We start from the raw sequence: 24,380 nt of genomic DNA, 5'->3' as shown, positions 1-24,380 counted from the left end.
AAATACCCTCAGACTTCAAGAAGAATATAATAATTCCAATCCCAAAGAAAGCAGCTGTTGACAGATGTGAAAATTACCGAACTATCAGTTTAATAAGCCACAGCTGCAAAATACTAACGCAAATTATTTACAGACGAATGGAAAAACTGGTAGAAGCCGACCTCGGGGAAGATCAGTTTGGATTCCATAGAAATGTTGGAACACGTGAGGCAATACTGACCTTATGACTTATCTTAGAAGAAAGATTAAGGAAAGGCAAACCTACATTTCTAGCATTTGTAGACTTAGAGAAAGCTTTTGACAATGTTGACCGGAATACTCTCTTTCAAATTCTAAAGGTGGCAGGGGTAAAATACAGGGAGCGAAAGGCTGTTTACAATTTGTATAGAAACCAGATGGCAGTTATAAGAGTCGAGGGGCATGAAAGGGAAGCAGTGGTTGGGAAGGGAGTGAGACAGGGTTGTAGCCTCTCCCGATGTTATTCAATCTGTATATTGAGCAAGCAGTAAAGGAAACAAAAGAAAAATTTGGAGTAGGTTTTAAAATCCATGGAGAAGAAATAAAAACTTTGAGGTTCGCTGATGACATTGTAATTCTGTCAGAGACAGCAAAGGACCTGGAAGAGAAGTTGAACGAAATGATCAGTGTCTTGAAAGGAGGATAAAGAAGAACATCAACAGAAGCAAAACGAGGATAATGGAATGTAGTCGAATTAAGTCAGGAGATGCTGAGGGAATCAGATTAGGAAATGAGAAACTTAAAGTAGTAGATGAGTTTTGCTATTTGGGGAGCAAAATAACAGATGATGGTCGAAGTAGAGAGGATATAAAATGTAGACTGGCAATGGCAAGGAAAGCGTTTCTCAAGAAGAGAAATTTGTTAACATCAAGTATGGATTTAAGTGTCAGGAAGTCGTTTCTGAAAGTATCTGTATGGAGTGTAGCCATGTATGGAAGTGAAACATGGATAATAAATAGTTTGTACAAGAAGAGAATAGAAGCTTTCAAAATGTGGTGCTACAGAAGAATGCTGAAGATTAGATGGGTAGATCACGTAACTAATGAGGAAGGTATTGAATAGAACTGGGGAGATGAGAAAATTGTGGCACAAGGATTAGAAGAAGGGATCGGTTGGTAGGACATGTTCTGAGGCATCAAAGGATCGCGAATTTAGTATTGGAGGGCATCGTGGAGGGTAAAAATAGTCGAGGGAGACCAAGAGATGAATACACTAAGCGGATTCAGAAGGATGTAGGTTGCAGTAGGTACTGGGAGATGAAGGAGCTTGCACAGGATAGATTAGCATGGAGAGCTGCATCAAACCAGTCTCAGGACTGAAGACCACAACAACAACAACAACCACCTATCTTCTATGAAAAGTCATAGGGTCAGTACTGCCTCGTGTGTTTCTACAGTTCTCTGGAATCCAAACTGATCTTCCCTGAGGTCAGCTTTTACCAGTTTTATCATTCTTCTGTAAAGGAATCATGTTAGTATTTTGCAACCGTGACTTATTAAACTGATAGTTCAGTAATTTTCACACCTATCAGCACCTGCTTTCTTTGGAACTGGAATCACTATATTCCTTTCGAAATATGTGGGTATTTCGCCTGTCTCATACATCTTGCTCACTCGATGGAAGTTTCCAAACAATGGAAACTCCAGGTAGGAATGTGAACAGTGTCAGAAAGACAGATTGCTATTTAACGTAAAGAAGACACATCAAGTTGCAGACAGGCATAATTAAAAGACGCTCATAAAAGACTTTTGACCGTGGCCTTTGTCATAAAAGACACACACAGACAGGGAGGTGAGAGAAAAAGGAGAGGAGCAGGGAAAGATAGGTGGATTCATTGGCAGGGGGGCTGCAAATAAACAGGGTGGGAGGTGAGATGATAGGACAGAGGGTGTGGAAGCCATTATTGGGTGGAGTGTGTGGGGACAGTTTATAACTGTAGGTTGAGGCCAGGATAATTATGTGAGCAAAGAATGTGTTTTAAGGATAACTCACATCTATGCAGTTCAGAAAAGCTGGTGGTGGAAGGAAGGATCCAGATGGCTTGGGTAGTGAAGCAGCCATTGACATAAAGTGTGTTACATTCAGCTGCATGCTGTGCCACAGGGTGGTCTACTTTGCTCTTGGTCACAGTTTGGTGGTGACTGCTCATCCTGATGGACAACTGGTTGTTAGCCATACTGATATAAAAAGCTGTGCAGTGATCACAGTAGAGCTGTTTAATGACATGGCTGCTTTTACAGGTGGCCCAGCCCCTGATGGAGTAGGATAAACCTGTGACAGGACTGCAATGGGAAGTGCTGGGTGGGTAGATTGGGCAAGGTTTGGGATTGGGAGTGGCATAGAGATGGACTAGGATGTTGTGGAGGCTGGGTGGGTGGCAGAACAGCACTTTAGGAGGTGTGGGAAGTATCTTGGGTAGGGTGTCCCTCATTTCAAGGCATTGTGATAGGTAATCAAAGCCTGGCAGAGAATGTGGTTCACTTATTCCAGTCTGAGCTGCCACTGTGTGATGAAGTGGACACTCCTTTGTGGCTAGTTCTTGAGGGTGGTGGGAGGATTGGGGTTGTGAGAGGAAATGGCACAGGAGATCTGTTTGCAGACTAGGTCTGGGGTATAGTGCCTGTCTGTGAAGGCCTTGGTGAGACCCACAGCGTACTGAGCAAGGGAGCTTTTTTCATTGCAGATATGCCTTTCCATTGCAGATATGCCGTCCCCATGTAGCCAGACTATATTGCAGGGCTTTTTTATTGTGAAATGGATGACAGCTGTCAAAATGCAGGTACTGTTGGTGGTTGGTTGGTTGGTTTAGTGTGGACAGAGGTGCCGATGGAGACCTCCAAGAGGAGGTGGTCAACACCTAGGAAGGGGGCAAACTAGTTTGAGGAGGACCATGTGAAGCAGATAGGAGAGAAGGTGTTGAGGTTGTGAAGGAACGAAGATACGTTGTATTGGCCCTTTGAGTCCAGATATTGAAGATATCCTCAATGAACCTGAATCAGACTAGAGGTTTGGTGTTTTGGCCTCTAGATGGCCGATAAAAAGGTTGGCATAGGAGGGTGCCATGCAGGTACCCGTGGCTGTGCCACAGATTTGTTTTCTCATTTAAGGGAAGGTACATAAACAAATCCCGTAATTATCCTGGCATCAACCTATGGTAACATACTGTTCCCACACCTTCCACCCAACAGTTTCCAGTCCCTCTGTCCTGTCATCTCATGTCCCACCTTGTTTATTTGCAGCTGTCTGCCAATGCGTCCACCTGTCTTCCCTGCTCCTCTCCTTTTTTTGCTCCTTGTTTCCCCACCTCTCTGCCTCACAACCTCCTGATGCTGCATCTGTTGGCATTCGGGTCCGTGCACCCTCCTCCAGATAGTGTTCACCTCTCTCCCCACCCCCTCCAGACTGCTGCTTGCATCCCATATGATTTTGTATTCCGGCCCGAGATGATGGAGTTGGCAGTCATGTGTGTGAGGTGTGCTTGCTTGCTGTTTTTTTTTTGTGTGTGTGTGTGTGTGTGTGTGTGTGTGTGTGTGTGTGTGTGTGTGTGTGTGTGTGTGTCTTTCACTGATGAAAGCTGTATGATGTGTCTTTTAATTGTGCCTGTCTGCAACTTGACATGTCATCTTTACGGTAAGTAGCAGTCTGTCTTTTCCTGCATTGTTAATGGAAGAGTTTTGTCATGGCTGGCTCTCCCAAGGCTGTTAGCAGCTTGGAGCCTTGTTTCAATTTAAGTCTTGCAGTGCTTTGTCGAATTCTTCACACAGTATCATATCTCCTTTCTCATCTTTGTCTCCGTCCTCTTCCATTTCAATAATATTGCCCTCAAGTACATCTCCCTTGTATAGACCCTTTGTATACTCCTTCCACCTTTCTGCCTTCCCTTCTTTGCTTAGGATTGGTTTTCCATCTTAGCTCTTGATTTTCATACAGGTGGTTCTCTTTTCTCCAAAGGTCTCTTTAATTTTCCTGTATGTAGCATCAATCTTACCACTAACAATACGTGAGATGGAAAGTTGCTACTCACCATATAGCGGAGATGCTGAGCTGCGATAGGCACAATAAAAAGATTCACACAATCATAGCTTTCAGCCATTAAGGCCTTTGTCAGCAGCAGACACACATACACACACGCGCACACACACACACACACACACACTCACACAAGCACAACTTGCACACACATATGCAGTCTGAGAGCTGAAACTACACTGCGATCAGCAGCACCAGTGCATGGTGGGAGTGGCGACTGGGTGGTGGTAAGGAGGAGGCTGGGGTGGGTAGGGGGAGGGATAGTATGGTGGGAGTAGCGGACAGTGAAGTGTTGCAGTTATAGATAGAGGGTAGGAGAGAAGGCGCGGAGGGGGGGGGGGGGGGGGGGGGAGTAGCGGAAAGGAGAGAAATAAAAATAAAAGAAATTAAAATACTGGGTGTGGCGGTGAAATGATGGCTGTGTAGTGCTGGAATGGGAACGTGGAGGGGGCGGGATGGGTGAGGACAGTGACTAACGAAGGTTGAGGCCAGGAGGGTTACGGGAACGTAGGATGTATGGCAGGGAAAGTTCCCACCTGCGCAATTCAGAAAAGCTGGTGTTGGTGGGAAGGATCCATATGGCACATGCTGTGAAGTAGTCATTGAGATGAGGAGTATTGTGTAGGTTCAGCGGACGGCGGAATACCACGGTAGTAGGGATTGGAAGGATAGTGGGTTGGACATCTCTCATTTCAGGGCACGATGAGAGGTAGTCGAAACCCTGGCGGAGAATGTAATTCAGTCGCTCCAGTTCTGGATGGTACTGAGTTAGGAGGGGAATGCTCCTCTGTGGCCAGACTGTGGGACTTTGGTAGGTGGTAGGAGACTGGAAAGATAAGGCAAGGGAGGTTTGTTTTTGCACAAGGATGGGAGGATAATTACGGTCAGTGAATGCTTCAGTGAGACCCTCGGTATATTTAGAGAGGGACAGCTCGTCACTGCAGATACGACGACCACTGGTGGCTAGGCTGTACAGAAGGGACTTCTTGGTATGAAACGGGTGGCAGCTGTCGGAGTGGGGGTATTGCTGGTGGTTAGTAGGTTTGATATGGATGGAGGTACTGATGTAGCCATCTCTGAGGCGGAGGTCAACATCTAGGAAGGTGGCTTGTTGGGTTGAGTAGGACCAGGTGAAGCAAATGGGGGAGAAGTTGTTGAGGTTCTGGAGGAATGTGAATAAGGTGTCCTCACCTTCAATCCAGATAGCAAAGTTGTCATCAATGAATCTGAACCAGGTGAGGGGTTTAGGATTCTGGGTTTTTAGGAAGGATTCCTCTAGATGGCCCATGAATAGGTTAGCATAGGATGGTGCCATGTGGGTGCCCATAGCCGTACCCCGGATTTGTTTGTAGATAATGCCTTCAAAGGAGAAGTAATTCTGAGTGAGGATATAGTTGGTCATGGAGACTACTGCTGCAAAGGCCTTAATGGTCGAAAGCTATGATTGTGTTAATCTTTTTATTGTGCCTGTCGTGGCTCAGCATCTCCGCTATATGGTGAGTAGCAACTTTCCTTCTTTTGTATTGTTACATTCCATCCTGGATTTTCCATTGTTTGATCAATATTACCACTAGTGATACATGCTTCTACATCATTACATTTGTCCTCTAGCCATTCCTGCTTAGTCATTTTGCACTTCCTGTCGATCTCATTTTGTAGACTTCTGTATTTCCTTTGGCCTGATTCATTTGGTGAATTTTTATGTTTTCTCCTTTCATCAGTTAAATTCAGTATCTCCTGTGTTACGCAAGGATTTCTACTAGCCTCCATCTTTTTACCTACTTGATCCTTTGCTGCTTTTACTATTTCGTCTATCAGAGCTATCCATTCTTCTTCTGCTGTACTCCTTTCCCCTTTTCTTGGCAATAGTTTCCTAATGTTCCCTCTGAAACTCCCAAGAATATCTGGTTCTTTCAATTTATCGAGGTCCCATCTCCTTAATTTCCTGTCTTTTTGCAATGTCTCAGTTCTCATCTACTGTTCATAAACAATAAATTGTGGTCAGAGTCTACATCTACCCTTGAAAATGTCTTTACAATTTAAAATCTGGTTCTGAAATATCTATCTTGCCATTATATAAAATCTGAAACCATTCAGTGTCTCCAGGTCTCTTTCACATAAACAACTTTTCTTTCATGATTCTTAAACCAAGAGTTAGCTATTATTAAATTGTGCTCTGTGCAAAATTCTACCAGGTGGCTTCATCTTTCATTCCTTTCCCCCAAACCATATTCACCTACTACATTTCCCTGTCTTCTTTTTCCTACTATTGTATTCCAGTCCCCCATGACTATTAAATTTTTGTTTTCCTTAACTATCTGAATAATTTCTTTTATCTCATCATACATTTCCACAATTTCCTCCTGATCTGCGGAGCTAGTTGGCATATAAACTTGTACTACTGTGTTGGGTGTGAGCTTCATGTCTATCTTGGATACAACAATGCATTCACTATGCTGTTCGTGGTAGCGTACCCGTGTTTTGTTATTCATTATTAAACATATTTCTGCATTATCACTATTTGATTTTGTGTTTATGACCCTGTATTTACCTGACCAGATGTCCTGTTCCTCCTGCCACTTAACTTCATTAGTCCCCACTATGTCCAACTCTAACCTACCTGCCCAATTAAGAGATCTGACATTCCACACTCCAATCTGTAGAATGCCTTCCTCATGAGTAGTCTCCACCTGGAGATCTAAATAGGGGACTATTTTACCTCCAGAATATTTTACCCTAGAAGATGCCATTGAACCATGCAGTAAAGCTGCTTGCCCTCGGAAAAAATTTTGACTGTAGTTTCCTCTTACTTTCAGCCGTTTGCAGTACCAGCACAACAAGGCCTTTTTGGTTGATGTTATGAGGCCAGATAAGTCAATCATATGTAATGTTGCCCCTGCAACTACTGAAAAGGCCGTTGCCCTCTTCGTGAAACACATTTGTCTATCTCTCAACATACACCCCTCCATTGTGGTTACACCTACAGTACATCTCTATCGCTCTCACCACCAATGGCAGGGTCCATGATTCATGTGGGGGAGGGGATGGAAAAAAAACTGAAAGTTAATAAATTATAAAAGTATATAGAACAATCTTATTATGCATCTAACTAAGAGAATGACGTCCATCTTGAAATTTATTTTGCATTATGTTAAGTTGTGCAAAATTCTAATTAGTGACTTAATTAAATATTGAGGGGTGTCCTCTAATTTGGAAAAAAATATAGCCACAAAAATACAGTGTCAAAGTTCACAATCTAACAAGTATGGGCACAAAATTTTCTCTGTAAAATTGTTTGTCTGAACTTTCAGTGTCATTTATCTTGTGTAAGTTAATTAGTTGCAGGCAATTCAAAGTATGTTCTTATGAAGATCAGAATGACTCCTTTCTAATGAACAGTAGCAGTACTTCAGGTTCTGCTGATTAGCTCATAATGATTTCCAGTTTGCATATTTAGTAGAACTTTCAGTTAGCCATAACTTTTAATTAATCAAGCTGTTTGTAAAACTAATTGCATCACTGAAATCGGCAGTTTCAGTAGAACCAAAGGTATTATAAATTTAAGTGCATTTTGGCTAAATAATGCTTGAAATATTCATGTACATACTACATATTTTGTGCGCTACTGTATTAAAAATAGAGTGAAAAATGGAAAAATTTTGTTATTAGTGGGACTAAAAGATGTAACAGGTGTGTAGAGTTCCTAGCTTGATACATCTCAAACCATCATCCATTTTCCATCGATTGTTCATACATTAAAGTACTCCACTGTGATGATCTTCTATTGTATATTTGGTGTTCCCTCAGCTTTATTGCCAAATTATCTAGTATCCTAATCAATTGTAGCTTGTGTAAGACTTTTGCATGAGACATAACTGTATGTTCCAACTTAAGAGTGAAGTGTTGATTTATTGTGCATTTGTATATTTATAGTCTCTCTTTGCACACAAATATCATTCCTAAAATGAGTGGGGATCATTTTGGAAAAACACACACATCTACTATTGTGACAATTTATGAAAAAAACTATTGCTGTGTTGCAGATTTCAGAGACAGATAAATTGTCTTCAGCTAAATAGTTGTAAAGGTTGTAGAACAGGTGGCAACATATCAAAGTACCTAGTTTTGACCAGTTGACATGATGTTCAAAAATACTTTTATTTGCAATGCCTTTGTGACTTAAAAAAATAAAAATGATAGCAAGAAGTATTAATGTGCATTATAATTCCAGAATGGGGATTACCCAGTCTGGTTGATCTGTATATCAGCTCAAGGCAGATATCAGATGTAATATTGTCACCATAGCACTATGATTGCTTCATACTGCAGACATAGTAAGTTGAAAGAAAGGTGCGTATAATGCAGTTGTCAAGTTCCATCACTTGCAGTATTATACACTTACACAAGTTTGTAACTTTCCATATAAGTTTCACAAATTTAAGTTACTGTGCATAATTTATCTCGTAATACTGCAAAGTGACAAAAACATAACGATGTCTATTCTTTTTTCCGAGTAAGAGAAATGTGAAATTCCCTTTTTGTATTTCTGTTTTATGCAGTACTTTTAAAGTTAAACTGGTACATCTGGTTGAGGTTGGGTGTTGTGTTATTAAATTAAATTTAAGCTATTGCCAGATGCGCGCCGGAAATCGCACTAAAACTACACCATTTCTCTTCAAATGCATGCTGGTATGCAAACAGAATGAATGAAATAGTTAGAAACAGTGTTGGATGCAGAAATAATGATCAGACACTATGATCAACTCAGAGAAGAGACACAGCTGTTGTGTGTGCTCTGATGTGACAGCTCATCTTGCACTAGGAGTGCTATGTTGCTCACAACATCACATCAGTATTTTTCTTTAAAATAGCATGTAGTGTATTGTGCAAACGTAAAGTATGAGGTATTGTTGAGGAGCTATTGTCATAACAATGCAGTGACCGAGCAATCTAATGCAAAGTGTGGCGATTCATGGAGCGGGGTTAGATTCCTGCTTAGTACCAACATTTTCTATTTTACTTAATTTTTTCATTTTAATTTATTATTCACAGTGTTAAACTGTTAGTTATCTCATTTAGAATATATTCAAACAATTCAATTTATATGTGTAAAATTAATGTATTCCGTTTAGTTACAGTTTACTATCCAAATCATTACAATTTACTATCCATGTAAATCAAAAGGCTCTAGGCTATCAGTGGTAAAAAAAGCACATGTAGCAGATGACTTCAAACTTAAATCTAACAGCAGAGGGGCATGGGATGAGGCTCACCGATTTGGCTGAATTTCGAAATACTTCGGAAATATTTTCATTGCCTTCTTAGGTGTCGAGAACCAATCCATAAGCTCAAAGACTCAAACCTTCATGACAATCTGTGATGAAGCAAGCTGGGAAAATTTTAATTCCCCTCTTGTTTTGCCATCTGCCTCCTTAAATTTGTTTTGTTACTTTTAAATATTAACCATTAGCATAGGTGAATATAATCTGCATTTTCATAAAAGAGAAAGGTTGGCCCTCGGTTTTAAAGAATATAACACCAGATCTAATTTTGTGCTTAGTCGTATTTATGTAATTGATTTTCTAGTTTATTTTGACTATTTCTAGTTATTATCTTTCATTACAGTGATTGTTTGGTAACTTAAATTCTATTGTTGACATATAAAGAAATATAAATTCTGTACTAATTATAAACATTTGGAAGACGAAATGCTAGTAATCTTAAAGTATCTATTTGGTTCTGTTCAAAAATGTGTTAGCAAATCCATCCCTTCATTAATTCCAAAGTAATTAAGAGTTTTGTCAAAAGTATTGTTTACATAGCGATATATGTTAATTTCATCATTTAAACAGATAATTCGGCCTAACTCTTGCAGCAGAAGAAACTGATGAAAGAACAAATTTTTCGATGTATTCAGTTAATTTAATGAGTTAAGTTTTAATTGTAATTTCTGTAAATTTAACCTAGAATAATGTGTAGTTTCGGCACCTGTTATTGTGAGGATATGTAAGGGCCCGATTTTTGGTCCCGAAACAGTCAGCCCATGGCAGAGTTTCAGATCAACAACAATGCGTCTGTGAAATAAGTGTCACACAATAGGCCGTGTGTTAAAACAATGACAATGACTGTTTCCATGCGTACCTTTCTGTTCTTCAAGAACCGTGAACTTTGTGGTTAAGTAGATGTTCAGTAGGAAACTATTGTTGCAATATGTGGAGGTTCGCCTGAAAACTATTAATGAGGCTTATCAAAAGTTATAACAATAGTGCACTGGCCAAATAACTGTGTATTATTGGGGGGGTTGTGAAAAGTTATAGAAAAAGACTGTGAAGCACAACTGTGCGTCTGTTGGCTACATTATTTACTGTAGTCAGTGTCCAAATTACAAACACCATTTTCAGCCAGTGTAGCAACGCAGTACGTCAACACCAAGGACAACAAACAGAGAGAAATAAAGCAAGTGGAACCGCTAAAAGTAGAGAAGAAATTTTTCCCCAACTATCAAAGAAATTGTATAAGACATTAAAACCTTATAAAAGTAGTGGAGAATACTGTGTTAAAGCAGAACTTTTGAAATGGTATCGACCAAAAATAAAAAATGGGCTAAAATTAATCTTTGAGAAAACTTGGAAAACAGAAAAACTCCCATCAATCCACCACATAGAGAGAGGCAAGAAACATAATGTTAACTACTACTCAGGAACTTCTTTAGAACCAGTTGCATATAACTTATTTTCCGAGATTATACTAAACAGACTAGAAATGATGTTGCATTGAAATTTAGGAGACTATCAAGATGGTTCTAGAAAGGGCAGACCATGTACTGAACAAATATTTAATCTGAAGTCAGTCATTTGCCACAGATTACTGAATTCAGAAATGTTCGTTGATTTCCAAAATACCATTGATTCCATTGGCAGAAACTGTAGATAAAATAGAACTGTGTGAGTAGAAGCAGGTTGATGGCCTTTTCAAGTTCCTAGAATATTTCAATTGAGAAAAGGTGAACTACTATCTAAAGATTTATATTTTTGCTTGTGTCTGTGTATGTGCGGTTGAATATGGGTGTGTGTGCGAGTGTATACCTGTCCTTTTTTCCCCCTAAGGTAAGTCTTTCCGCTCCCGGGATTGGAATGACTCCTTACCCTCTCCCTTAAAACCCACATCCTTTCGTCTTTCCCTCTCTTTCCTGATGAAGCAACCGTTGGTTGCGAAAGCTTGAATTTTGTGTATATGTTTGTGTTTGTTTGTGTGCCTATCGTCCTGCCAGCGCTTTCGTTTGGTAAGTCACATCATCTTTGTTTTTAGATTTATGTTTTGAGTATGTTAAATTTTTGAGAAGCAGTGCTGAGTGGTCTACTGCAGTACTGGCAATTCGTGGACCACTGGTACCAACATCCCCCTCCAGTGTTAAACTAAAGTTATAAAATTTAAAATTATTGAGACAGTTCAGTTTAGATGCTTAAAATTAGTATATTCAATTTAGTTATGATTACTATCCTTGTAACTAAAAAGGGTATAGGCCAACACATTGGTATAATTTTGTATGAGCCGCCACTTTTAAATTCTGCTCTAAGGTTCACAAAGCATTGATAAATGTACTCACATACTGTGAATACATTTTGTCTGTTTAATGCAGCTGTAGATCATTGGCAGTGTCGGAAGGACATTGCATAGTAAAATACAGACATTGCAAAATTTGTAAAATAATAATAATAATAATTTTTTTATTATTATTTTGAGCTTTTCCTCATTACAGGGGCTTATCTTCAACATAATAATTTACTTGGAAATTACAATACAAACAATAAACGTTCTTAAACTATATTTTCAGAATATTCCTCCAGGTGTTTCGATCTTGTGTGTCCTCTTCCTCTGCGCCCATTCTCCTCATTGTGTGCTGTACATTTTGGAGCCAGGTGGTCATAGGTCGTCTTCTTCTTCTCCTCTCCAGTTCCCACTAAATAAAATGAACCAGACTGAGAAAGATGAAAATTTACCTTTTAATATTGACAGCCTACAAGACGAAAGTATCAGAACACTCTTTGCGGCCAGGATGGAAAGGAAACTGGTTGAATCATTTGAAGGAAATACAGAGGAAATATATGACTATATAAAAGCTAATGTGAAAATCATAGCAACAGAGGTGTTGGGTAAAAAAGATAGCAACCACAACCTGGTGGTCGGAGGAACTAGAGGTCCTCATTAGAGCAAAACGAAATGCGTTCCTTCAGTGGTTGAATGATAAATCAGAAGAAACAAGATCAATATACAAGGAAAAGAAGACTGAAGTGATGAAAAAAATAAGGATGGCAAAAAATGAAGCATGGGAAAGAACATGTGCCAAGGTGAATAGCAAATTAGGATTTGGGAGAGCAAAAGAAGCATGGTCAGTATTGAAAGGGCTTCGACAGGATGCAAAAAGCAAAACTAATCTCCAGCTGATAACACAAAAGGAATGGGAAGAGTATTCCCAAAAATTATTAAATGAGGACAGAGAAGAATATCTAGAAGAAGGAACATTGGAAGAAAAAGGACATGAAGATGATGAGATCCAAATTTTAGAAAGTGAAGTACTTCAGGCGTTGAGAACAGGAAAGAATGGTAAATCACCGGGGCCAGGCAATATCAATCTGGAGTGTCTGAAATATGGTGGTGACAAAATTGTGAAACTGATAACACAGCTCTTCAACAAAATGATACATGTAGATTCAATACCCAATGAGATGAAGCTAGGTTACATTAATACAATATTTAAGAAAGGGGATTGGAAAATTTGTTCAAACTATCGAGGAATTTGTGTTACAAACACATTAATGAGAATTTTTGCAAAAGTCATTAAAAACAAACTGGAAAAAAATTTTAGAACCCAAGAAGAACAATGTGGATTCATGGCTGGGAGATCACGTGTAGACCATATTTTCACATTACGACAGATTTTGGAGAAACATAGGGAAAAATCAAAAAATATAGGATTAATTTTCATAGATCTAGAAAAAGCGTATGATACTGTTCCAAGAAAATTACTTTGGAGAGCACTACATATGGCAAACATAAACCCTTCCTTGATTAAAATAATACAACAGATGTATAAAGATAACATTTGCCAAGTGAAAGTTGGTAATAAACTCACAGAAATTTAGAACAAGCAAAGGCCTTTACAGGACTGTCCCATGTCCCCATCATTATTTAAAATCTATATAGATATTAGCCTTAGAACATGGTCTCGTAAATGTAATAGTATGGGATTAGAAATAAGAGATGGAGTTTACCTATATCATTTATTGTTTGCTGATGATCAAGTAGTCGTAGCACAAGATGGAAGATGCTAACTATATGTGCAGTCAACTAGCAGTAGCATACAAAACTTGGAGTTTGAAGATTAATTACCAATAAACAGAATACTTAACTAATGATTCAGATGAGCTATACATTGAAGGAAAGAAAATCGAAAAGATAAACACTTTCTGTTATTTGGGATCCATTTTAGAAATCGAGGGAAAATCAGATTCAGAAATCAATGAAAGAGTTAGTAGCGGACGGAGGGTCATTGGGATGCTTAACTCAGTCTTATGGAGCAGGAATGTAATGAGCAGAACTAAAAAATTAATATACAAATCCATATTAGAGAGTGTGGTTCTGTATGGAACGGAGACCTGGATGATTAACATGAAGCACATTAAAAAATTACAAGCTCTAGAGATGGACTTCTGGAGAAGATCGGCAAGAATCTCCAGGAAAGAAAAGATAAGGAACACCGAAATAATAAGGAGAATGGAAATAAAAGAAAGAATATATGACGTAATGGATAGGAAGAAATTACAGTGGTACGGGCATGTACGACGAATGGAGAAAACCAGAATCCCAAAATTAATAATAATAATAATTGTGAGCAGAAGTATTCAGAATAGTTTTATCAGTAAAATTTTTTTTGTTTCTGAATTATCATTTATTATTTTCTCTCCATCAGCTCACTAGTTCCAGGTCAGAAGAAACCTGAACATTTTTCTCTATTTTGTCCAAAAAGTGAGTAATGAAGCAGATCTTGGTCAGTTGCATTTGTGACCCACCTCTCTAACTAGGAGAAGTAGTGTCACCTCAAGTTTCATGCAATTACCTATGCATGCTAACCATAGCTTTAAGATTGATTAACATAAGGGAGGTGAATGTTAGTCCTCCATCCTCTGCAACGTAAGAGGAGTGATCAAAAAGTAAAGGAATTTTTTAATTTTGTATGCTTTATACATCTGATTTTTCAAACAAACAAAAAATCAATCTTGTTGGTACACATGTTCCTGATATATGTTTGCATTTTCAGTTGTTTTAAATATTTAGTTTATTGTTGGCAGTCAGAAAGGTTATACATGTTTTCGAGTGCTCGGTGAATTTTTGTTGTTCAATAAAGGTGGAACGAAAAATTTACATTAATTTTTGCTTGAGAAATGATATAGAGTGCCACACAACTTTCAAAATGTTGATTATGGCTTTTGGAAAATCTAGTATGAGTAAGCCAAGAATTTATGAGTGGTATAAACATTTCAAAGCGGGTTAAGAAGACATTGAAGACGATGACTGCACTGGATGGCCTAGTGCATCAATTACTGATGACATTGTGGAAGAAATAAAAAAAAATGGTTCTGCAAAATAACCTTGTCCACATCAAAGAGGTTGCTGATGTTGTCAGTATATCTTTTGTCACATGCCAAGCAATTTTTTTGGTTGTTTTGGGCATGAAATGTGTAGCAGCAAAGTACAAGGGTTGACTGAAAAGTAATGCCTCCAGCTTCGTAACTATTCAACAGTTGGCAGCATTGGTATGCAGCAGGTAGTGGCTTGTTCCATAGCCTCTTCTCTACAGGTCCAGTTGGTGGGAACTCTCAGCACTGAACGGTTGTGCTGTGACAGTGTGAAGTATGGAACCCTGCACAGACGGTCTGTCAGTGCGATTTAAGTGACTTGCAGTCATTGCATTCTTGATGGCAGAAGGTGTCACCCCAAAGGAAATTCATCAGAGAATGAAAGCAGTTTATGGTGATTGTGTTGATGTGAGTATGTGCATCATTGGGCGAGTAAGTTTGAAGATGTTGATGCGGGAACACCTGACCTGCATGACAAACAGAGAGTTGGACATCCTGTGACAGCATGGTATTATCCACGTTGATTTCCTTGATTGTGGAACAACAGTAAATTCAGAGCGTTACATCACAATGCTGCAAACTCTGAAACAACGGCTAACAAGGGTCCAAAAGAAAAAGGGAAATGTTTTCCTGCAGCATGACAATGCCAAACCACACACTTCATGTGCCAACACAGCAGAACTTCAGAGACTGAATCTCACCACCATACGATATCCTCCATACAGTCCAGATTAGCACCGTCTGACTTCCATCTGTTCCCGATAATGAAAGACAATCTGAGGGGACATCATTATGCTTCTGATGAAGCCACTGAGAGAACTGTGAGACTGTGATTGTGGAAACAGTGTTGCTTCTTCTTTGACTGCTACAGAAAACTTGTTCATCGTTGGCAGAAATGTATCCAATTATCTGGTTATTATGTGGAAAAGTGAATATTGGTAATTAAGGATCACATTCTAAGAATCCTTAGAATGTTTGATTTATTAAGATATTCCCATCCAAACCCAATTAAATAAGGTTGAGGCATTACTTTTCATTCAACCCTCGTATGTTCTGAAGTGGCTGAATATCAACCAACAACAAAGTTACGTAGACATTGCTCAGGAATTATTGAATGAAATTGATTATAATCCAGAACTTCTAAATAACGTTATAAGAGGTGATGAAACATGGGTATACGGGTATGAGATTGACACCAAGGGCCAATCATCTCATTGGAAACTGCCAGAAGAGCCAAGACCAAAATAATTCAACAAGTTCGATCACATGTGAAGGTTCCTCTCACTGTTTTCTTAGATTGAAATGTGATAGGGCATCATGGGTTCCTGCTTACAGTCATAGTCAATAAGGATTACTATCTGGAAGTTATGTGCCATTTGTGTGAAATAATCCAAAGAAAATGACCAGAATTGTGGCAAAACAACTTGTGGAAATTGCATCACAATAATACTCCTTCGCACACCGCAATGCTTGTTTGTGATTTTTGGCAAAAAAAACAAAATTGTTATTGTCTCAGCTACCGTATTCTACGGACATGGTCCCCAACAACTTGTTTCTAATCCTGAAGCTGAAGAGATCTATGAAGGATGTCATTTTGCCGTCACTGATGAGATAAAAACAGAATTACTGAAAGAGCTGAACACAATAAAAAAAGTTAGTTCCAGAAGTGCTTCCAAGATTGAAAAAAGTCCTGGCACAAGTATATTACGTCTGAGGAGGGTTACTTTGAAAAGGGCAAAGTTTATGTTGATGAATAAATAAAGATTTTTTTTTAAGAAAAACAAAAATAGTTGATGGTACCTTATGTACTTTACTGGACAGAGCCCCTCCCCTCTCCACTGCCTCCCACCATTTCCACTCCTTGCTGCTTCTAACAGAAAATGACAAAAAGTGGGAAGGTATTACACCTATGAAGAAATTATGGAAATAGGCATCTTAAAATTCAGGATATACAGTAGAACAAAACGTTTGCTTGTATTATCATGACACACTTCTCAGTTACTAATGAAAATGTTTTTGGTACTTACAGTAATTGTTCCTTTCTATCGCCCTGCTCCTCCTAAGTCTCTTCACTTCACAACTCCTGTTCTTTGTTTACACATTTAATTATTGCTGTGAAGAAATCCTCATGAACAAATATTTGTTATTAAATTTGTTGGTGTAATAATTTCACTTTATAGAGATGAAGCTGATGGGAGTCCTGTTATAACAAGAGATGGATTTCAGTTCCTGTTACTGGACACTGCATCACAAGTCTGGTACTTTATACTGCAGTACTTGGACACTGTTGAAACTCGTGGATTGGACTTAGTCGATTGCTTGACCTTTCTTTTCCAACTCAGCTTCAGTACCATGGGCAAGGTAAGCTAATATAGCTAGTAGGTGTCCAAGAATTTCACATAAACATATTTTTATCTTGATAATATTGGTATAAAATATGGATTTGTGAGGGTTCTATATTCAATATGAGAACGCTACATAAGCTTAACGAAGTATGATATTGTGGCACTACATTAGAGAAATGCTTTCAAGATTTCCATTGATATTTATGTCCCTTGGTGTAGGTATTGCCTCACCCCTCCTCCAAATCTATTCCTCCAGTGGTGTGGCACACTTTCCACATGTTGTTGTCCTTTACAGGTAGACTGCCTGTGGCTTTGCTTTTGGCATTTAAAATATCTCATTGGGGTTGGATTATAGGGCCACATCGGAAGATGTGTAAATCAAGTCTATATGTATTCAGGCAGAAATGGTAAGTTAATCACAGGTATAAGGTCAGCACTTTCTTGAAATTATAGTAGATCATTTACATAATCTTTTACGCACTGCACATTCCCACATACATTAGTATTCCCTCAAATATACTGTCCATCTGCTGGTGAGGTACTTGCACACAACAAAATGCTTACTAAAGACCAGATAAACGTTGTTCTTCAAATTATGTATGTTTTGGCAGGCTGTTTGCTCACTTGGATGGTATGACAATGTGTAGCTCATCGCTTCACCTGGACTCGACAACTTTAAACTCGAACCTCACTGACTTTTGCTCTCTTAGTACTAGGGATACTTGACAATCAATTTTGCCTAAAAATGACCTGTGTGAGGCAAAAATATGTTTTGTCATTGGTTAAGGGATTGTGGATTGCTTACAATCTCATGAGGCAAAACCAGGTAAATCTGACTGCATAATTGTGTTCCCCCTTCTAAGATACTTTATCAAAACAGGGCAGCCACCAACCTTCTGAGTACTCTTTAAGGATACAGGATACTTTTCGGCTCAGTATTATGTAAAAATCAACACATTTCTTTCAGGCACTGTTTATGATGTATATGTTTTACAGATTTTTTGTTGATATCAGGTAGTGCAGCATATTTTCTAAACAAATTAGAAGTATTTTGAATATTTTTGAAGCTGCTTAGGGTTATAAAAAATATTACAAAGAAATTGATGCAATTTTTTCTCCAAAATGCTTCCTCAAAATTTTATGTACCATTTAATCCAATGTTGTACATTTAAAGGGGACTAAGTTTTTACCAGACATGCATGACATTGATGGCTGAGGTACTAGACCTATTTAATTCCACCTATTATGTATGGTAAAAAGATAAAAAATATCACATCTTACATTTTAATTGTTATAATTTTTTGTAATAAAATTGTTATTTTTTCTATAATTTAGTTGATTCTGCAATAAAGCTTAGGTCTACTACATAAGTTTGGACTATTGCAAATTACAGAAAAAAATTAAAGCAATGCTTTATAAACTTTAGGAAATATTTATACCTGAATTCTGAAAAATACAACTTGCAGGAAATTGTGGATGAAGATATGAATCCAACATCTTCAAGCTTCCTCTTGGCGTTTCTTTTAGCACTTCTTGTTTCAGCTTCATGCACCCATTGTCTGCCACACGCAAGCAGTTGGTCTTCCATATTAGAGCCACATTTTATGCCTAAATGTCTCAGGACTTCCAACCTTCCTATCACTCCATCATTGAAACATATCACTGCATCTAGTACACCAACTTTTAATGTATTTAGTCCTACAAATACATTCTTGGGTAATCTTTCCCATGTGCATTGGTTGAAACTTTCATCTGTATTCTGAGTGCCCCCATGAAGACATTTACTAAGCAAAACAGGATCACTCGGGTCTCTAAAAATTGGTTTTATTTATAACAGGCTCAGGAAGAGAATGCTTATGATGGTATATTTGACCACTTTTTGTTCATTTTTGGTAACCACACCAAGAATCTGCTGCTTTAGGGCAATGTCCATGAACAGGGTGGTCATCTGTGGACAACTTATGCAAGTAGGTGGCCCATACAACTTTTCTCATTGCTGTAACATCATTCAGAGATGCAGTTCATCTAATGGCCAGTCCATAATAACCCCGAAGAAGGTCTGTTTCAGTTTGTCAATCTGCCTCGGCCAGATAGAGATTTTCCATCAGGTAGTAACTTTTCTTTCATGTCTCTTCATAGCTTTCTCAATCTACCACCCATCCTCTTTTGCACATGTCCACAACATTCCAGTTTTGTTAGTAAGGTATCACCATAAACATTAATTTTATTGAAAGCTTTAGAGTTCCCATCACCTAGGTGCAGCATTGAATAAGTGCAAAGTTCTGTACATCATGAAATGATATTAATGTCCTTCACACAAATCACAGTAAACTGATGTTCTTTGCTCACTGTCTACATGTAAACTGAGGCAGTTGGCACACAAATATAAGCACAAGTCATTTTCTTTGCTCTTGTCAGAGATAGTAGATTCCGGAGAGACAATTGTAAGGTTAATATCATAACATCAGTTACATTTTTTCCCTGTTTGTGTTGATACAAAGCTTGTAATTGTTCTCACTGGAATGTACTATCACTGAAAAGAGCAGAGAAACATGACTTGTGATTGTATTTGAATGCCAACTGCCTCAGTTCACATGTAAACAGGGTGCAAGAACATCAGTTTACTGTGATTTGTGTTGAGGATGTCAACTTAAGCAATGGTTCATGTCATCTACATTATTTCATGACATGCAGAACTTCACACTCATTCAGTTCTGTATTTTTATGACGATGACTTGAATATGTATACATGTCAGAGGGTTTTAAAGTTGACGGCCCCTCCCCCCAGAAGGACACTAAATGTATACAGAGCTAATGGTTAATATAGATCCTACAGTATTGAGCAGCCATCACTCAGCAAAACCGGAGTTTTCTCATTCTTATATAGAAGTAATATTAAAAATACTATCCTCTGTGGAGGTGCCTAAAAGACTAGTCACAACCCAGATTTTGCAGCTGAATGACAGGTTTCACAGATAGATACAAGCAGGGGAACTCGCTTGGTATTGAGAAACAGATTTCAGTATATACAATTTTTAGTTGCATTTCTTTAAAATAACCTCATATAAACATGTATAGGTTTACTAACATTTTAGTATTATGCTTGTGTAACAGTTTTCGTTCCATTATCCATGACATTATCCATACAAGACGGATTTAAAAAAAAAAAAAAAAAAATCAAAGGCATTAATTTGAGAAAAAATGGAATTTTTTTCCCTAAATTTTCTTTGCAAGACATATTTTAGAGCTAAATAAAATAGTTTCGATATTATCTGTTTGTGGCAAACGTAAACCGGAAGTATTATTTTCCTCATGTTGCCACTCAAGCCCAGTAACACTTTTCACGCATAAATTGAATTAAAGACCATAAAATAGCCATCCAAATGTTGTTTATTTTATTATGACCAAGATTACAGTGGATCCCACATAGGTGAACAGAGATGTATAGAGCTATTGAAAAGTATTATATTAGATAACTCACTTTTTTGTTTTGAATTTCAGGATTACAGTACAGAAGGCATGAGTGAAGGTCTGTTGGTATTCTTACAGCACCTCCGAGAATTTGGCCTTGTCTACCAACGAAAAGTAAGTGGTCTTATTGACAAATTTGTAACAAAACATAATGGTTCAGTTATGGTAGCACATACACTGAAGAGCCAAAGAACCTAGTACACCTGCTTAATATTGTGAAGGCCCCCCCCCCCCCCCCCTGAGCAGAAGTGCCATGACATGATGTGGCATAGACTCGTAGTGCTGGAGGGAATTGACACCATGGATCCTGCAGGGCTGTTCATAAATCTGTAAGAGTATGAGGGGGTGGAGATCTCTTCTGAACAGCACATTGCAAGACATCTAAGATGTGCTCAATAATGATCATGTCTGGGGAGTTTGGTAGGCAGTGGAACTGTTTAAACTCAGAAGAGTGTTCCTGGAGCCACTCTGTAGCAATTTTGGATGTGTGAGGTGTTGCAGTGTCCCGCTGGAATTGCCCAAGTCTGTCGGAATGCACAAAGTACATGAATGGATGCAGGTGATCAGACAGGATGCTTACATACATGTCACCTGCCGAGAGTTTTATCTAGATGTATCAGGGTTCCCCCAAACTGCACACACCCCACACCATTATAGAGCCTCCACCAACATGAACAGTCCCCTGCTGACATGCAGGGACCATGGATTCATGAGGTTGTCTCCATACTCATACACATCCATCCGCTCAATACAATTTGAAATGAGACCCAGGCAACATGTTTCCAGTCATCCGCAGACCCAGGTAAGGCATAAAGCTTTGTGTCGTGCAGTCATCAAGGGTACACAAGTGGGCCTTTGGCTCTGAAAGCCCATATCGATGATGGTTCGTTGAATGGTTTATATGCTGACACTTGTTGATGGTCCAGCATTGAAATCCGCAGCAGTTTGTGGAAGGGTTGCACTTCCATCACGTTGAACGATTCTCTTCAGTCGTTGTTGGTCCCGTTCTTGCAGGATCTTTTTCCGGCCATAGCAGTGTCGAAGATTTGATGTTGTACTGGATTCCTGATATTCATGGTACACTTGTGAAACAGTCATACGGAAAAATCCCTACTCCATCGCTACGTCAGAGAGGATGTATCCCATCACTCATGTGCTAACTATAACACCACGTTCAAACTCACTTAAATCTTGATACCTACCATTGTAACAGCAGTAACCGATCTAACAACTGTGCCAGACACTTGTTGTCTTACATAAGCACTGCCAACCGCAGTGCCATATTCTGCCCGTTTACATATCTCTATATTTGAATACACGTACCTATACCAGTTTCTTTGATGCCTCTGTGTGTGTGTGTGTGTGTGTGTGTGTGTGTGTGTGTGTGTGTGTATTTGGTAATTGTTACAGGAACTTGCCGATCATCTTAGAGAGGTAGAAGGGCATACAGGTCATTTGCAACTTTATGTACAAGGATATTAGACTTTTAGTTATTGACACTGCGACAGTTTGAACTTTTAAATAATTACATATGATTTGTAGTTTGAACTACTTAAAAGTATAGAACACAATGAAAGTTTTGCACTATCTATACATAAATATAAAGTAAAATTCAGATTTTAAAATTTGACGTGTGATCTCCATCCACAGACTTACACCACAGTGTGATTATATAATCAGTGTTAATGTAATTCTGTGACTGTAATTGTCACACACACACATACACACACAAATTTGGTGGTGGGTGGACGTTGACTGTTACACAGAGTGAGCACAAAGTCTTGCCCTGATATAAAAATTTATAGCAGAATAACCGTATGACACAATAAGCTACATTTGATGCCATTACATATGTTCGTGTTACTAGTTGTTGTGACCAATAGATGGTGGTAGTGCTCCGCAACACTGATGAGGTCTGCTAGGTCACGATAGTTGCTGGCGAAATGGCGTTGAAACAGGAGAAAGTGCAATGTGTACTTTGGTTTCACAAAACGAAATCGCCCATCAGTATTCAGCGTCAATTTCAGGCTTCTTATGGACGCAGCCCTCCTGACATTAAATTAATAAAGTAGTGGTATGCAAAGTTTAACGAAACAGGCAGCGTTGAAGGTCATCCTCGAAGTGGCAGGCTTCGTGTTAGTGATGCAACTGTTGATCATGTTCAGCAGTCGTTTCAGCGGAGTCCGTCTAAATCAACTCGTCAAGCATCACGTGTACTTCAGATACTGCAAGCAAGTGTGGTGAAGGTTCTTCATGAAAGGCTTAGGTTGCATGCTTACAAAGTGCAAATCGTGTTAGCCTTGCAATGATTTGCTGACACATGCTGAATTTGCAACTGAGATTCTCAACTGGATTTATGGCACTAATGATTTCTTAAATTGCATATGCTTTACCGATGAATCCAACTTTCATGTCAGTGAAATGGTTAATAGGCATAATGTCCGTATATGGGGTTCAGAGTCCCCATAACAAGGTTTTTGGACCGTTTTTCTTGGCAGAAAAATCCATTACTGCTAACATTTACTTAGACATTTTGCAACAGTTCATTGCCCCCCCAGTTAGAAGAATATCAACCACGGACAATTTTCCAGCAAGATGGTGTACCCTCCCACTGGGCTTTGATGGTGCATGATTTCCTGGATGAAACATATCCAGATCGGTGGATTGGAAGGAACGGTCCAACACCCTGGCCACCCCTCTCTCCAGACATTAAACCCCTTTTTCTTGGTTTATATCAAGGACAGAGTTTTCGTCACACCAGTTGCTGACGCTGACGAACTGAAGGCTAGGATACAAGCTACTGTGGGTACTGTGACAGAACACTTGTTACGAAACACCTGGCGGGAACTGGAATACTGCCTCCACATTCTCTGAGCTACCAGGGGAGGACACGTTGAGGTTTACTATCGTAAGTGATCTTAAAAACAAGTTACACTAACCTATGTAACAGCATCAAATGTAAATTATTATGTCAAACAGTTAATCTGTAATAAATTGTTATAATCAGGGCACAACTTTGTGCTCACTCTGTGTTCCAAATAGTCCCAAACATTTGCTGGGTTATTGGGATTGAGTGATATAGTGAGCCAGTTGAGGTGCAATAGGGTGCCTAAGTGATTGTCGAATCGGTAGTATGAACACTGCCAGGAGGTGGGAAACAGTCATTCTACAGAATAGTGGCAGATATGCCATCTAGACCAGACCCAGACAGTGATGTACTCAATATTTTTCAAAGTATGGATGTTACACAGTGAAGAAGATACTGGATGCTTCCAGTATAGTTGTAGGAAGAGAAGATATGTAGCATATCAAACATCTATCCCAACCATTTCCAGAACATTTACAGGATGTCTGGAATCTGTTTCTTTATTGTGTCAGACAAAGTGAAGGACATTATTCAGAGAAAGGCAATGACCTGGAATCTGCCTAACTGTTTTGGTGGGTCAGATGATAAACACACAAAAAGTAATGGCATTTGTATGTTCCGGATGACTTGGCAAGATACATCTGATTTTTTAAAACATGTGTTTTTGTGTTTGCAGATGAAGACACCATATTTGTAATAGTAGAGACAGTAAATACGAACTCCTCATTGATAGATGAGATTTTATGAGATTAATTATGGATTAACTTTGGATCAATTTTTCAACGAAAACATCTGAGTTTACCATAATCACTTCCATTACCAGATTAATGTTTAAGGTTCCTTTTTGTTCCATGACAGTTGGTAAGGTGTTTCCCTGTTACACAAATGTAATGAAATCAGTCCTATGAGATCTCTTTACAAATGAACAAAAAATACTCGATAACAAGTTTTAAGAGGATGAAAATCAGCACAACATGCATTTGGTATATCAACATGCAAAATGGGAACTATTAG

The 24,380-nt window shown here is 38.8% G+C and overlaps 1 protein-coding gene across 1 annotated transcript in view; it reads left to right on the top strand.

Annotated features, from left to right (window-relative positions):
- LOC124717003 (general transcription factor IIH subunit 4) overlaps positions 1-24,380 on the top strand; it is a 128,056-nt gene that overhangs the window by 85,168 nt on the left and 18,508 nt on the right. Inside the window, exons 5-6 of the mRNA XM_047243633.1 lie at positions 16,865-17,045; positions 20,531-20,614. Of these exons, the coding sequence (XP_047099589.1) occupies positions 16,865-17,045; positions 20,531-20,614 (265 nt within the window). The remainder of the gene's footprint in view (positions 1-16,864; positions 17,046-20,530; positions 20,615-24,380) is intronic.

Source organism: Schistocerca piceifrons, chromosome 1 (genome assembly GCF_021461385.2).
Source record: "Schistocerca piceifrons isolate TAMUIC-IGC-003096 chromosome 1, iqSchPice1.1, whole genome shotgun sequence".
NCBI lineage: Eukaryota > Metazoa > Arthropoda > Insecta > Orthoptera > Acrididae > Schistocerca > Schistocerca piceifrons.
Note: the sequence above shows the minus strand (reverse complement) of the source record. Positions and strands in the feature narration are given on the sequence as shown.